Source organism: Pimephales promelas, chromosome 2 (assembly GCF_988280905.1).
Source record: "Pimephales promelas chromosome 2, fPimPro1.hap1.1, whole genome shotgun sequence".
NCBI lineage: Eukaryota > Metazoa > Chordata > Actinopteri > Cypriniformes > Leuciscidae > Pimephales > Pimephales promelas.
Window position 1 is genome coordinate 8,546,325 of NC_142770.1, and position 14,908 is coordinate 8,561,232.

At 37.1% G+C, this 14,908-nt stretch overlaps 1 protein-coding gene across 2 annotated transcripts in view; it reads right to left on the minus strand.

Annotated features, from left to right (window-relative positions):
• Positions 1-865: 865 nt before the first annotated feature.
• The window catches only part of LOC120486451 (uncharacterized), a 33,793-nt gene continuing 19,750 nt past the window's right edge, over positions 866-14,908 (minus strand). Inside the window, exons 3-5 of one of the 2 annotated variants that reach the window (XM_039682497.2) lie at positions 3,038-3,082; positions 1,511-1,678; positions 866-1,380 (exon numbers count right to left, since the gene is read on the minus strand). In XM_039682497.2, the coding sequence (XP_039538431.1) occupies positions 1,370-1,380; positions 1,511-1,678; positions 3,038-3,082 (224 nt within the window). In that variant the 3' untranslated portion in view covers positions 866-1,369. The remainder of the gene's footprint in view (positions 1,381-1,510; positions 1,679-3,037; positions 3,083-14,908) is intronic. The other variant, XM_039682496.2, reaches the window with a different exon arrangement.

A 14,908-nucleotide genomic window follows, 5' to 3' on the forward strand; every position in this document is an offset into this window, starting at 1 on the left:
GTATGTTTGGGCTGTTTGGTTTGTTTCTCGTATTCTGAGATAGCTTTTGATTTGCGCAGTATGCTAATTTTGAGGAACAACCACAGTCTTTGTTTGTTTGTCTTTTGTTTCCTACGTGGACCGTCACGCACTGTTTACATTAGCCTTAGTTGTGTCTTGTACATTTTTTTAGAGCTCTAGCCTATATTACTGTATGCATACCACATATAGGTCAGCAAACAGATTTTCAGTTGGTTCATATTGTATAAATATCAAGCTGGATTCAAAATGAAGCAATACTCAGTTTTATTTACTTGGATTCTTCTAATACCCCGAAACGTCTATATTTCTGTACATTAAAATTGCCTCTCTAGTCTCTATACAGTCACACACAGCTATATGACACGAATCAAAGGTCAAATCATGGTCCTTATTATTAGTTTTTTAGCTCACAAGAATGTTAATAAGTGTCTATATTCATGTCTGTTCACATGCAAAACTTTGAAATGGCCTTTTACCAATTTCTGTAATCATTTTATTCATAATTGAAGCAATACATAGTTTAAAATAGTTTTTTCTGACGCTTACAAACAAAACACAAAAATAATACAAACATTTTTGTTTTTTTAGGCTAGTTCATATTAAAATCCATAAAACAAACACACACACACACACCCGCTTAATTTTATACTGAACTTATATATATGAAGAGTTCAGATGCAAAAGCCTCTAAATGCCATTTGAAATTTTCTTCTTTAATGATGATTTTGATCAAACTTGTATATTTAAGTTCAGTAATTTCACTTAAATGGCAATGATAATTACCTATTAATTGTTATTTAAGTGAAATTACTGAACTTAAATATACAAGTTTGATAAAAATCATCATTAAAGAAGAAAATTTCAAATGGCATTTAGAGGCTTTTGCATCTGAACTCTTCACAGACACACATCTGTTCCGAAGTTTATGGACAGTTTCATATTATTATCTTATTGAAGGATACATGTCAACCAGTCATTCAAATTGGTGTAAATTAGCCAAAGAACTTCATATTATGTTTAATATTATGCAAATATTACTAAATGGAGACATGAATGTGTTAATTTATGAGGGTAAACGTTTACAGTATAAAAGAAACATCACATTTTAATATCATTTAAGAATTCTTTAACACTCAGAGGATAATAATTTGCTCACAAGTGCTAACGCACATGGGAACCTATTTTAGTTTTGGAATGGTTGAGTGTAAAGCCATCAGAAAAGGACATCTGTTGGAAAAGGCATATGTGATTGGAGTGAAAAGGAAGATGAGACACGACAGATCCTTCTGTCGCTCGCAGTGATACATTTCACACAGGAAACGTCCCAAAGGCTTCCCGCCAGAAGATACTAAGGCTCCTCTGTAAAAAAAGATTGTCAACACTGTTAAGAGAATGAGTTGATAAAAAGTTATTAATACGTTTTTAAGCAGGAGGTGTCAGTTTTCAGTTTTGAATCTTTGAGGAACTTTTTTTGGAGGTTGACTATTACCTTCTTCTGGATCTTCTAGACTTTCTGAGACATCCTGCACCTCCGGGTCACTCTTAAACGCTAAGTCCTCCTCATTGGTGTAATATGTACCTTTCTGATGGGCAATGTAGCGGAGAACCATTACCATCATTAGCAGTATCATCACAAAAACTGCTATTACAGAGACTCCTGGGTGATTGGACAATCACAAGAAGAACAGAAACGAATGAAAACATGTTACACTCTTAAAAATAAAGGTACCAAAAGTTTTTTTTTTCACAGCAATGCCATAGAACAGGGGTACAATCCTCCTCCTGGAGGGTCAATGTCCTTCAAAGTTTAGTTAACCCAATAAAACACACCTGGACCAGATAATCAAAGTTTAACTTGGCATACTAGAAACATTCGGCTATGTTCTCATTGTCAGTCCAAATCTGATTTTGAATCCACTCACACTATGATCAACAAGTTATGACAACATATGTTTTTACATTGCTTTAACTCATCGAAATAAGTTAAACAAATTTTTTCAACTTTTTAAAGGGATAGTTCACTTTGAAATGAATTTTTGGTATGTTTTAGCTTACCTCAAGGGCATCCAAGATGTAGGTGTCTTTGTTTCCACAGCATTTTCAATTTTGACATTTTTTGGTCAAATCGTTGTTGTCTATCAGTCCTATAATGCAGTTTTAGGGGGTCCACCTCAAAGATTATGCACAGAGAAGTCAAAATGAAACATGATTTAATGACTCGTGAATGTAAGTACACACTGATGGCCTAAGACACGAAACGAGCGATTTGTGTGAGAAAACGATCAGTATCTATATAGTTTTTACCTCTTGTTAACAGCCGTTGAACTGAACCGTCTCCAGACGTTACGCCGGAAGTGATCTCTCGCGAGTCTATGTCACGCATTGTTTACACGGAGATTTCGGATTTTTACCTTTCACTAAACATATTTTGATATATCGAAATCGTCTTCCATTGCGATTTCCCGTATATCTAAATATGTTTAGTGAAAGGTAAAACTTCCGAAATCTCCGTGTAAACAATGCGTGACGTAGATGCGTGAGAGTCTACATCACTTCCTGGTAAAACGTCTGGAGACGGTTCAGTTTGGTTCAGTTGGACATTGGATTCAGGTAAAAACGATATAAATACTGTTCGTTTTCTCACACAAACCGCTCGTTTCGTGTCTTAGGCCATCAATGTGTACTTACAATCACGAGTCATTAAATCATGTTTAATTTTGACTTCTCTGTGCATGCTCTTTGAGGTGGACCCCCTAAAACTGCATTATATGACTGACAGACAACACCGGTTTGACCGAAAAATGTCAAAATTGAAAATACTGAGGAAACAAAGACACCTACATCTTGGATGCCCTTGAGGTAAGCTAAAACATATCAAAAATTAAGTTCAAAGTGAACGATCCCTTTAAGTTCTGCAAGATTCAACTTATTTTATTAAGTCAGTTTGATGTAATTTATGTTGATTGTGACATTTTTACAGTGCAGATTTATCAATCGCATGAAATTGCATTCTTACCCAAAAGACCGAAATTCACTGATTCGTCTGCAATGGGAACTGGATCTGAAACACAATTAAAACATTCAATGTTTTTTTTTTCTTCATTGAATTGATTCAAAGATTTTCTTCCTCTCCTCCAGGAACTTTGTGCTTTTCATAAAATTCTTACAAGCTGCACTTGAAATCGATCTTAGTGTTGTATTTTCAATGGAGGGAGAACTTATCTTGGAGGAAGCACCATGAAGAGGATAATTTGGGCAATGAGGATGTCTATCTAAATCCGAGAGCAAGCATCTGCTCTCCCCACTCCACATAATGCCAAATTTTCTTATTACAAGGCTTCCCGGAGGATAGAAAAATGCGAATGTGAGCTCTCTGAAGGGATAGTTCACCCAAATCTCACCCTCGTCTATTTCATAAAGGAGATGTTGAGTATAAAAAGAGGTTCATACCACTTACAGTTTTCTCAAGTAATATACACTGAACAAAAATATAAACGCTTTTGTTTGCAAATGCCTATTTCTCTCAAATTTTGTTCATAAATCTGTCTAAATATGTGTTAGTGAGCACTTCTCCTTTGCCGAGATACCCCAGTGGTTCAGTTTTGGGAGCTTCCCCAAGAAAACCGGTGGGTTACGGCCAATACTGCAAATCTTGAACCAATCCCTTCACAGGTTTCCTTTCAAGGCTTTTTCACAGCCAAACACATTTTCAAATGTGTGCGGCCACGGGATTGGTTTGCAGTGATCAAACCCCCATGACTTAAATATCCAAGTTGATTATACTTAAAATTCAGTTTTTTAATAGTGTATTTCAGGAATGCACGAGATTTTAAAGTTTAACAAAAAGGTGAACATTTTTCCCACGCCGATTTCGTAAAGTCGATGAAGTGCTTCATCGCTACGCTATATTGACAAAAGCGTTTTTTCAAAACTTTGCTAATGCGATCGCAACTTTACTCTACATCAGCGATTGTCTCGTTTCTCATTTCTTCTCCAAAGCCATTTTAAGAGAAACATCTGAGACAAGCTTCATGAATGAACCATCGATGAGATCTCAATTAAGTCTCCTGAGAAATGGAGGGGCAACTTTCAAGCAATTAAAGCCCTTGGCGGTGATGTGTGGCTATGTGTGACCGAGTCTCTGTGTGTCTGAGTGCTTTTGCACAGCTCATTAATGCTTAATTACCTGCTACATCTAGGTGTTAGCCTATCATTACTGCTCCATTAATCAGAGCTTAAAATGCACTGCCCACTCAGAGCCATTAAACAACAAGCGTCAATAAGAGAGAGAAGGGGGCGGCTAGGAGAGGACATCATGATAATGAAGCACCCTGAATTGAAGAGGAGAGAGATACTGGCTCCATTCCAAAACCTGGTGAGATAACAACGTAGGAAGCATTTCTAGACATCATAGACATGACGCAAAGGCTTTTCCAATGGTATGTAGGTGTCAAATGAATGTTTAGTGAAAAATAGTAATAAAAGTGATACAAATTGGGACTTCATTGGGTACCAAACGGTTTAAGGTCCAAAAGACAGTTTCAGTGCAAACTTCAAACTGTTCAAAGGGCTTTAAACAATTCCAGATGATGAATAAGGGTCTTATCATGCGAAACGATCGCTCATTTAAAAAATAAATACAAAAGTTTAAGTTTTATAAGTACAAATGCTCACCTTGCTCTGTTCTGTGATGAGTGTTCGTGACTCTCCTGTTCAAATCAAAATGAACAAATCTTTTTTTCGAGTCATGACTCGAAGGGTCCTAGATAAGACCCTTATTCATCGTCTGGTGTCGTTTAAAGCCCTTTGAAGCTGCACTGAAACTCTCCTTTGGACCTTGAACCGTTTGGTTCCCAATGAACTCCATTAAATGGAGAAAATCCTGGAATGTTTTCATCAAAAACCTTAATTTCTTTTCGACTGAAGAAAGAAAGACATGGACATCTTGGATGACAAGGGGGTGAGTAAATTATCAGCAAAAGTTTTTTTTTTTTTAAGTTAACTACTCCTTTAATATCTGTTCAGAATTAAAATGTAACCTTTTTTGTGATGCAATCATATCACATCATATAAATATATTCTGGTATGAAAATACTTTTATCAATTTATTCAGCTCACATAACCCTTTCCCAACTGAACGCAGCTGAGTTTTAACTAATTTAGCAGAACCGTAAACACCAAAGGAACAGGAACAATGCACGGGGTCTGTAATGCATCTCAGCAGAGAGAGAGAGAGAGAGTGTGTGTGATCTTGCATCCAACAGATGGACGTGTGTAAATGAGGCAGTGACTGATGAGATGTAGAGCTGCTGACGAGGGATTTAATGAGGCTTGGAATTGGGGGGGTGGATTCAGAGAATAGAAAAGAAGAAGAAAAAAAAGATAGACAGATAAACTAAGGAAGAGAGGTGGACGGAGGTCAAAAGAAAGGATTCTGGAAAACATCTCACTTAGAATTGCATTTGTGCTCTTTATTCACAGAATTAATCAGCTTTCTCATTCAAACACACACACACAGGCTGTGCTCCAAAACCAAGTGCGCCTGCTTGACTACTGCACATAGGCAGCTGCCCTCAAAAGCTCATTTGCAGCACCCGGAAGCCTACATTTTCAGTGAGAGCTGGTGATTTGAGGCGACCGTTTGGCGTGTCTCAAGAAAGTTTTAAAAGTTTAACCGGTAACACTTTAGAATATACGGTTCCTTTGTTAATGGATAACTGCACAAGAACCAATGAGTAACTATTATAGAGTAACTAACATGAAACTCTGAATAATGAACTAGTAAGTAATAGCGCACTACAATAGCGAGAACTACTGAAAAAGTTTCATAATTCAAGTAAAACTAATCAATAACCAATGCTGGATAAATGACTAGCACTACATTAACATTTGAACTGCTACTGTAAACAAATACACAAGGTTGTTATCATTATCAATATGTAATAGCATAGTGTAACGGAGGCCAGCTAGTAGTTGCTGTGCGGGTAAACCTCACTCCTCTGATGTGAAACCTTTTGAAAAACTTTTGCTGATAATTTACTCACCCCCATGTCATCCAAGATGTCAACGTCTTTCTTTCTTCAGTCGAAAAGAAATTAAGGTTTTTGATGAAAACATTCCAGGATTTTCTCCATATAATGGACTTCAATGGGAACCAAACGGTTCAAGGTCCAAATGAGAGTTCCAGTGCAGCTTCAAAGGGCTATAAATGACACCAGACAATGAATAAGGGTCTTGTCTAGGACCCTTCGAGTCATGACTCGAAAAAAGATTTGTTCATTTTGATGAACGAGTTCGAACAGGAGTCACGAACGCTCATCACAGAACAGAGCAAGGCGAGCATTTGTGCTTATAAAACTTAAACTTTTGTATTTATTTTTTAAATGAGCGATCGTTTCGCTAGATAAGACCCTTATTCATCGTCTGGTGTCGTTTAAAGCTGCACTGAAACTCTCATTTGGACCTTGAACCCTTTGGTTCCCATTGAAGTCCATTATATGGAGAAAATCCCGGAATGTTTCCATCAAAAACCTTAATTTCTTTCCGACTGAAGAAAGAAAGACATGGACATCTTGGATGACATGGGGGTGAGTAAATTATCAGCAAAAGTTTTTTTTTTTAAAGTGAACTACTCCTTTAATTCAACCAGATTCCACGAAAAGAAAACAATCTGACTGATTCTTGCAAGTAGATAAATGTAGTGTAGAAACAGCCCCCGACACGAGACTTTCCTGCTTTCCTGGGTGTATTTTGTCAGCGCACACACACACGCACACAAACCCAAAAATAATCACACATAAAAGCATCAAATCCATGCTGACTTTGAATCAAAGCAAGGCGAGACTTTGCAAAAGGAAACGTTTCTCATATGAGTGTCGAGTTTTTTTGCAAACCTCTCTTTGATGCAGAGTGACAAACACGGCCGGCATTGATCTTTACATGTCCCCTACAGAGCCGGGGCCCTTCGCTCTGTCAGTTGCTTTATCACTTCAACCCTGGCCCACATTCAGCCCGAGTAAACACACAAACGAACAAACAAACAAACACCTGGAGCAGTTTCGGTCCAGGCCCACCTCTGGGGGCCCCCGCTTTCAAAAAGGTCCCTAATCTGCAGGCAATTTGTCAAAATAACGTCTTTTGTTTGTCAGGCCCAAACAGAGCTTGTCTCTTTAAGACAGGCATGCTGACAGACGGCTCGCTTGGGTCCTGATGAACGCTCTCTGATGGATTTTGCCAGATTAATGGAGCTGAGAGGCGGTTCTGTTTGGACGGCCGACAGTTTTCTGATTGCAAAGTCTATTAGTGGGAATGGGCCGGTCTTTAACTAAGGGGGGAAAAGCTCTCCCCTATTCGTGACCCTGCTGTTCTATTCAAAATTAAATTGGTAATTGGTTTTAATGTAAATGTTTGTGCTGAATCCTGCATTTCACAAAAAATATAATAACATTTCACAATATTTTACATAATAATAACAAAAAAAAACATAATACTAAAAAAATAATAATATTAAAATATTAGATTTAACATTTTTAAGGCAAGACACGCCAGGCGGATAGGTTAAACAAATAACTAATAGCAGATATCACCATATTTTAGTTAATTACATTAATAATTGCAAAAAAAAGTATTACAAATTTTCTGAAATGTTGTTTAAATATGCAAATGAGGCATTATCTAATTAAATATGCACTAATTTGCGTAATTTATTTTAGAACAAAAATCTGAACATTGGATCAAGCCAGGTTCAAAATTCATGTTTCATATTTTTATAAATTTATTAGAGTCAAAGGTTTTTTACAGGGGGGGATTTTGGATATCTCTTTTTATTACTCCATAAATCAGAAAATACAGTCAACAGCCAAAAATAAATACATTTTCACCATTTTTTTGTACGAATAAGTTGTCATGACAAAGACACTGACGCGTTATGATAAACCAACAAAGACATCTTAAACAATGTCATATTTGCATTCAACATGTCATTATTGAGCGAAAGACACTTAATGACAGTTGTCATAAACATGCATAAACCCTCCTTATGTCATGACATGGTTATGAAGGCGTCATATCAGTCTTATGCACACCCCTTCAAGTAAAAAGGGAGACAATAAAAAGCAAAACAAAACAGGAAAAAAGGAATGGCAAACCTAAAATAAGCCGCATATAAATTACCATTGAACAATTAGCAAATCAAGCTAGTTTTCATGATGGGCTAATTTTATGATAAAAAAATAGTGTCAAACATTGTATAGGTCTAACAACAAAGAACATAGGATTGGGATTGTGTGTTAAATCAGTACACACACCGTGCAGCCCAGTTTATGATGACTGAAAGACGTTATTGACAAGCTAAAGACAAGCTAGCCTTTATTTTATTCCAAACAATACATCACTAATGAAAAACGTCCTTGTAGAAACGTCTACAAACTCAGGCCTCCAGAGTGCATTGCACAGTTTTATCCTTGTGCCTCGTTCTTAGGAAGTTAGACCCCCGCCCCTCAAGAGCTGGGTTGGTTTTTAACGGCACATCAATATAAAATGCCCCAACATTTACAGAATTCGAATCCTCTGCACGAGGAAATTGGTTGCATGCGTTTTAAGGCTTTTTTTTGTATTATTGATGCATTTTTCCCGTTAGCGGGGGATGGTTCCAAATGACTTTTAAGCCTCTGCGTCTTTCCATTTCTGGTTATTCCATTTCTTACATAAGAGTTGAAATGGAAAGATGAGAAAAACATATTTCTTATTTATAAAGTGAAGTAGGAATTGATAGATGTAAGAAATGAAAATGACAGTGGCCGTGCGGCAAGCAACACAGGAGTCGGCAAACATAAAAATATCCCGCACTGGGACCGCTGACCCGTATGGAGTCCAAACCTGCTGGGAAAAAGCCTTCAGTGAGCTTTTTTTTTCAATGCTAGTTTTCTTGCTAATGCACTATTTGGAGTACTTTCCTCTTCAACTTTGTTTTTTATTACTAGCTAGTTGTTCGAGATGGCAAGAAAGTCATTCCTTTTAGTTCCTTCTAAAGGATAATTACAACTAATAACCATACTTAGACGTTTTTACTGAAGTAAACAAAGGGTTTGCAGTCATTGGAAGCGCTAATATCGAACTGCAAACCGAGTCGATGCCGCAGGTCAACGTTTTTGCTTTTAATTGTTTAGTTTAAAAGCAAAGAGTCATTGCGGGCTGCTTCTGCGGCGAGATCACCTGACTTTAGTTAATGAGCTCAGGCCGCAGTTTGTCATGGGAAGCGTGTGATGTTAGCGGGAGGTTCCTAGCGCATGGGTCGGGAACCGCCTGTTATTGCCATCAAGGGTAATGGAAGTAAACAAGCACCCATCAGGAGCACACAGAGAATTTGAATGATTATGAGTACAAGAGTGAGATCGAATGTGTGTGCAGACTGCATTTAAAAGAATCATGCCCCTAAATGAATTACACAAATATCTCTTAAAGGAACTGTATGTAAGAAATTTATTTCAAATAATCATAAAAATGGCCTTGATATGTCACTAGACACTAAGAAATCATGTTCATTTCAAATACATCACTGACAACAGTTGTCCGGCCAGGATATTGTAATTTAAAAAGTGAAGTTGCAGCCCTCAATGTTGTGTTTTGGTCTGATGCTCCACCCTCCAACGATCTACCAATCACGATGAAGTCAGTAGTGTTGCAGCATTTGAGCACTATATTGAGTCCAACATGTAGTTTAAAGCTACACTGTGCAACTCTTTTTAGTTAAAAACGCTTAGTTCTTTCAAATATACATGTTTTCATTAATGTATATTTCCTTTGTTCAAGTAATAAAGTATTCTCGTGAGTGTATAATATGCCATTGAAAATACATACGGGTAAAGCGTTCTAATGTCGGTCGCCATGTTGCCCTTCTATCTTGAAAGTACATTAGCCAAAGAGGGACATACCCGTTAATTCAACACTCATGGACGAGGTCGAACTGGAAAACATGTTGAACTACATTGGCAAAAACGAAATCGGAATTGAGAGGAACAGAAACTAATATTCATTGGATGGTCATACCTTTTCACCGCTAGATGGGGGTAAAAATCACACAGTGTAGCTTTAAATTGATAAAAATGTTTGTTTTAGTTGCATTTACACAGTTTCCCCTATTAAATCCAATCACGCAGCAGATCTTTTGCCACTCACGCCCCGTTTACACGATGGGAAAACGCATATATTTCCCTGCGGATTGGCCTCTCGTTTACACGAAAACAAAGTTTTTATCTCAGAAAACGATTATTTCTAAAAACTCCGGCCAAAGTGGAGATTTCTGAAAACGTCTTAAGTTCTCTCTTGTCGATTGTCGCTTTATCCTTCTCCCTACACTGCCACCAATAGGTTTGGCATAGTTATGATGGCGCTCGACGGCGTATTTATGCGGGTGTTTGAACGATGAAAATATTCGTTTCACTAAATACCTGGCTTTGTGTAAACGTGGCCTCAGTCAGGCTGAGGGGGGTTGTTCTGGCGGGAAAGTGACGTCAATGCAGTCCCTCTATGATAATGACAAAATCTAAAAAGAGAGAGAGATTTCGGCATTGTTTTAAAGGGATACTCCACTTTTTTTGGAAATAGGCTCATTTTACAACCCCCAATTTTACAACAAGCCGATTTTCTGATATTTAGAAGAACATCAGTAACCTGACAGTTTCTGGTCTCATTGACTTCCATAGTATATTTTTTCCTACTATGGAAGTCAATCCCAGATAGCAAACTGACATTGAATCAACGTGGAAATATGACATCGAAACAACGTTGATCTGACCTTGTTTTGCTCATCGAATTAACGTTGAACCAACGTCAGACGCGTCATTCTTTCAAAACTAACGGAAAATCAACTTGAAATCAACGCGTTGTTTCAACGTTATGAAAGTAAACCAAATTTCGATTTTCATTTAGCTTTGAAGAATGCCGCGTCTGACGTTGGTTCAACGTTAATTCGATGAGCAAAATCAACGTTGTTTCAATGTCATGAGAGACGTCGTTTCCACGTTGATTCAATGTCAGTTTGCTGTCTGGGATGAGACCAGAAACTGTCTGGTTACTGATATTATTCTAAATATCAGAAAATCGGCTGAATGGATTCGAAAATGGCAAAACTCAACTATTTAACTCTGAGGGAGTTGTAAAATGAGCCTAATTCCAAAAAAAGTGGAGTATCCCTTTAAAAGAAACAATACAACAAATGACCAACTCAACCCAATGCCCATTTTATCACAACAATCCTGTATAAATTTAACTTACAATGTATCAAATGAGGAACTCACTCTCAGGCCCATTTTGTCCTTACATTCTTGCAAAAATAACTATAATGCAATAATAACAATAATTCCGCCCTCCTTCACTTACAGTTCTGGCGCTGGGGTGCTGAAACTGGTGGTGCTACGGGTCTGCAGCTGGATATATCTCCTCAACTTTAGCATGCTAAATCTATGTACCAAAACCACCCACAATTGAGCTTAAAAAAGCAGCCTCTAAAATAGCAGGTGTTAAATTCAAGTTGTAGTCAAGCACATGTTTGTCATTATAAAGAGCTGATTCAGATGAAGTCCGTTTTTTACCTCGCCCCACAGACTGTAAACGCAATTTTTGTTTGATATGGGTAAACTGAGGTAAAAAATTCAATGATTTTCAGTGGTAATAGAGCTTAACTTGTTAGAAACCCACAACATTATTAAATTAAAGTGAACTTTGGGTGTAACGATATTAAAAGAGCCAGTTAGTAAATGTTTACATTAGCATTAGCCTATGAGAAATTGACCTGTGTGTGCAATTTTGGGGTCTTTACTGAAGCTGCTTATATAATTTAAAGCATATTAATGCACAATTTCCACTCTTACTCACACAGCGAGAGGGATGGTAAGAAATTAAATAGAGACAGAGCCATCCTCTGTGGAAGTCATTTGTACCCCCTCCGTTCTCCTCATAAAACGATCACCTAATAGTCTCTCGCTCTCACACAAACACACGCAGGGAGATACACAATTCAGATAAATCAAAATGACAAGATGATTGGTTGGGGAGAAAAAAAAGCTTAAAGAGGCTGTAATATTTTCCTCAGAGAGATGAAAGTGACTTTTTCTTTCCACACTAGCACACACACACACACACACACACACACACAAACAAACGTACATTATAACATACATACATTGGTATATAAATAGTCATTATCGACCCACTCTCGCACAGAAAACATGTCGAGAGACTTGCTACGAAGATGATGGACATATCTTTTTGAGGTGACTCTAAGGGTATGCTAACATGCTAACTATTTTTATTAGCAGTGTCCAATAACAAGTCTTGAACTACAGCGTCCAACTTGAAATAACAACGCCTGCACACTTCTTGCATCTTTGCTGTCAAATGTTGCGCAAACTGTGCTGGTGGGTTTATCTGCCGACCACAGCATGGGATCTGACGCTATTATTGTAGGCCTCACAGGTGTGGACCGGAGGTGTGATTTTTCTATGGCAGAATCTGTTCAAATACGCAGTCGCACTGCAGGTTTCAACAGGAAATTGAGCGGGAACGGTATCGGGTTGGAATAACTGGCCAGGTGGTGAGCATGAAATGAACTTATTTTTTTGAACATTATGAGATATTTGGGGACTTTAGGGTTCTCAACTGGAGCTTCTGGAAACCATGGATGTTCTGACTAAGATGTGTGTGAATTGAAGTATTGAGTCATATAAAAACATTACAGATTCAAATCACACATTAAAAGGCGCTTTATTTTTTAACTTCAGTTACTTCTAAAACTATCCGAAAGCACTTAAATAAATACATATTTTGACCTAGAGTAGCCTAGGCTATTTTCTATGGAAGCTTGAGTCCACCACAGAATAGAAAGGTATTGTGACTTTTTATCTCGACTTTTTATTGCGAGAAAAAAGTCAGAATCATGAGTTTATATCCCGCAATTCTGACTTTATAACACACAATTGTGAGTTTATATCTCGTAACTCTGACTTTACAACACAATTGTGAGTTTATATCTCGCAATTCTGACTTCATAACACGCAATTGTGAGTTTATGTCTCGCAACTCTAACACCCAATTGTGAGCTTATATCTCGCAATTCTGACTTTATAACACAATTGTGAGCTTATATCTCGCAATTCTGACTTTATAACACAATTGTGAGTTTATATCTCGCAACTCTGACTTTATAACACAATTGTGAGTTTATTTCTCGCAACTCTGACTTTATAACACACAATTGTGAGTTTATATCTCGCAACTCTGACTTTATAACACAATTGTGAGTTTATATCTCGCAATTCTGACTTTATAACACGCAATTGTGAGTTTATACAGGTGTATCTCGCAATTTTGACTTCATAACACGCAATTGCGAGTTTATATCTTGCAACTCTGACTATAACACAATTGTGAGTTTATATCCCACAATTCTGACTTTATAACACAATTGTGAGTTTATTTCTCGCAATTCTGACTTCATACTAGCAATTGTGAGTTTATATCTCGCAACTCTTACTTCATAACACGCGATTGTGAGTTTATATCTCGCAACTCTTACTTTATAACACGCAATTGTGAGTTTATATCCCACAATTCTGACTTCATAACACGCAATTGTGAGTTTATACAGGTGTATCTCGCAACTCTGACTTTATAACACAATTGTGAGTTTATATCACGCAATTCTGCCTTTATAACACGCAATTGTGAGTTTATGTCTCGCAACTCTAACACCCAATTGTGAGCTTATATCTCGCAATTCTGACTTTATAACACAATTGTGAGCTTATATCTCGCAATTCTGACTTTATAACACAATTGTGAGTTTATATCTCGCAACTCTGACTTTATAACACAATTGTGAGTTTATTTCTCGCAACTCTGACTTTATAACACACAATTGTGAGTTTATATCTCGCAACTCTGACTTTATAACACAATTGTGAGTTTATATCTCGCAATTCTGACTTTATAACACGCAATTGTGAGTTTATACAGGTGTATCTCGCAATTTTGACTTCATAACACGCAATTGCGAGTTTATATCTTGCAACTCTGACTATAACACAATTGTGAGTTTATATCCCACAATTCTGACTTTATAACACAATTGTGAGTTTATTTCTCGCAATTCTGACTTCATACTAGCAATTGTGAGTTTATATCTCGCAACTCTTACTTCATAACACGCGATTGTGAGTTTATATCTCGCAACTCTTACTTTATAACACGCAATTGTGAGTTTATATCCCACAATTCTGACTTCATAACACGCAATTGTGAGTTTATACAGGTGTATCTCGCAACTCTGACTTTATAACACAATTGTGAGTTTATATCACGCAATTCTGCCTTTATAACACGCAATTGTGAGTTTATGTCTCGCAACTCTAACACCCAATTGTGAGCTTATATCTCGCAATTCTGACTTTATAACACAATTGTGAGCTTATATCTCGCAATTCTGCCTTTATAACACCCAATTGTGAGTTTATATCTCGCAATTCTGACTTCATCACATGCAATTGTGAGTTTATATCTCGCAACTCTTACTTTATAACACGCAATTGTGAGTTTTATATCTCGCAATTCTGACTTCATAACACGCATTTGTGAGTTTATATCTCACAACTCTTACTTTATAACACGCAATTGCAACTTTATATCTTGCCATTCTGAGAAATAAAGTCAGAATTGCAAGATGTAAACATGCAATTGTGAGATAAAAAGGAGCAATTATCTTTCAAATGTTTTATTCTGTAGCGGAAACAAGCCTCGATAATTTTCAGTTTAAGTTACCACCTTAATACTCTTGCTGCAGTATACTAGTATGTAAACTTATTTCTAAATACCCAAATGACCAACAAAAGTT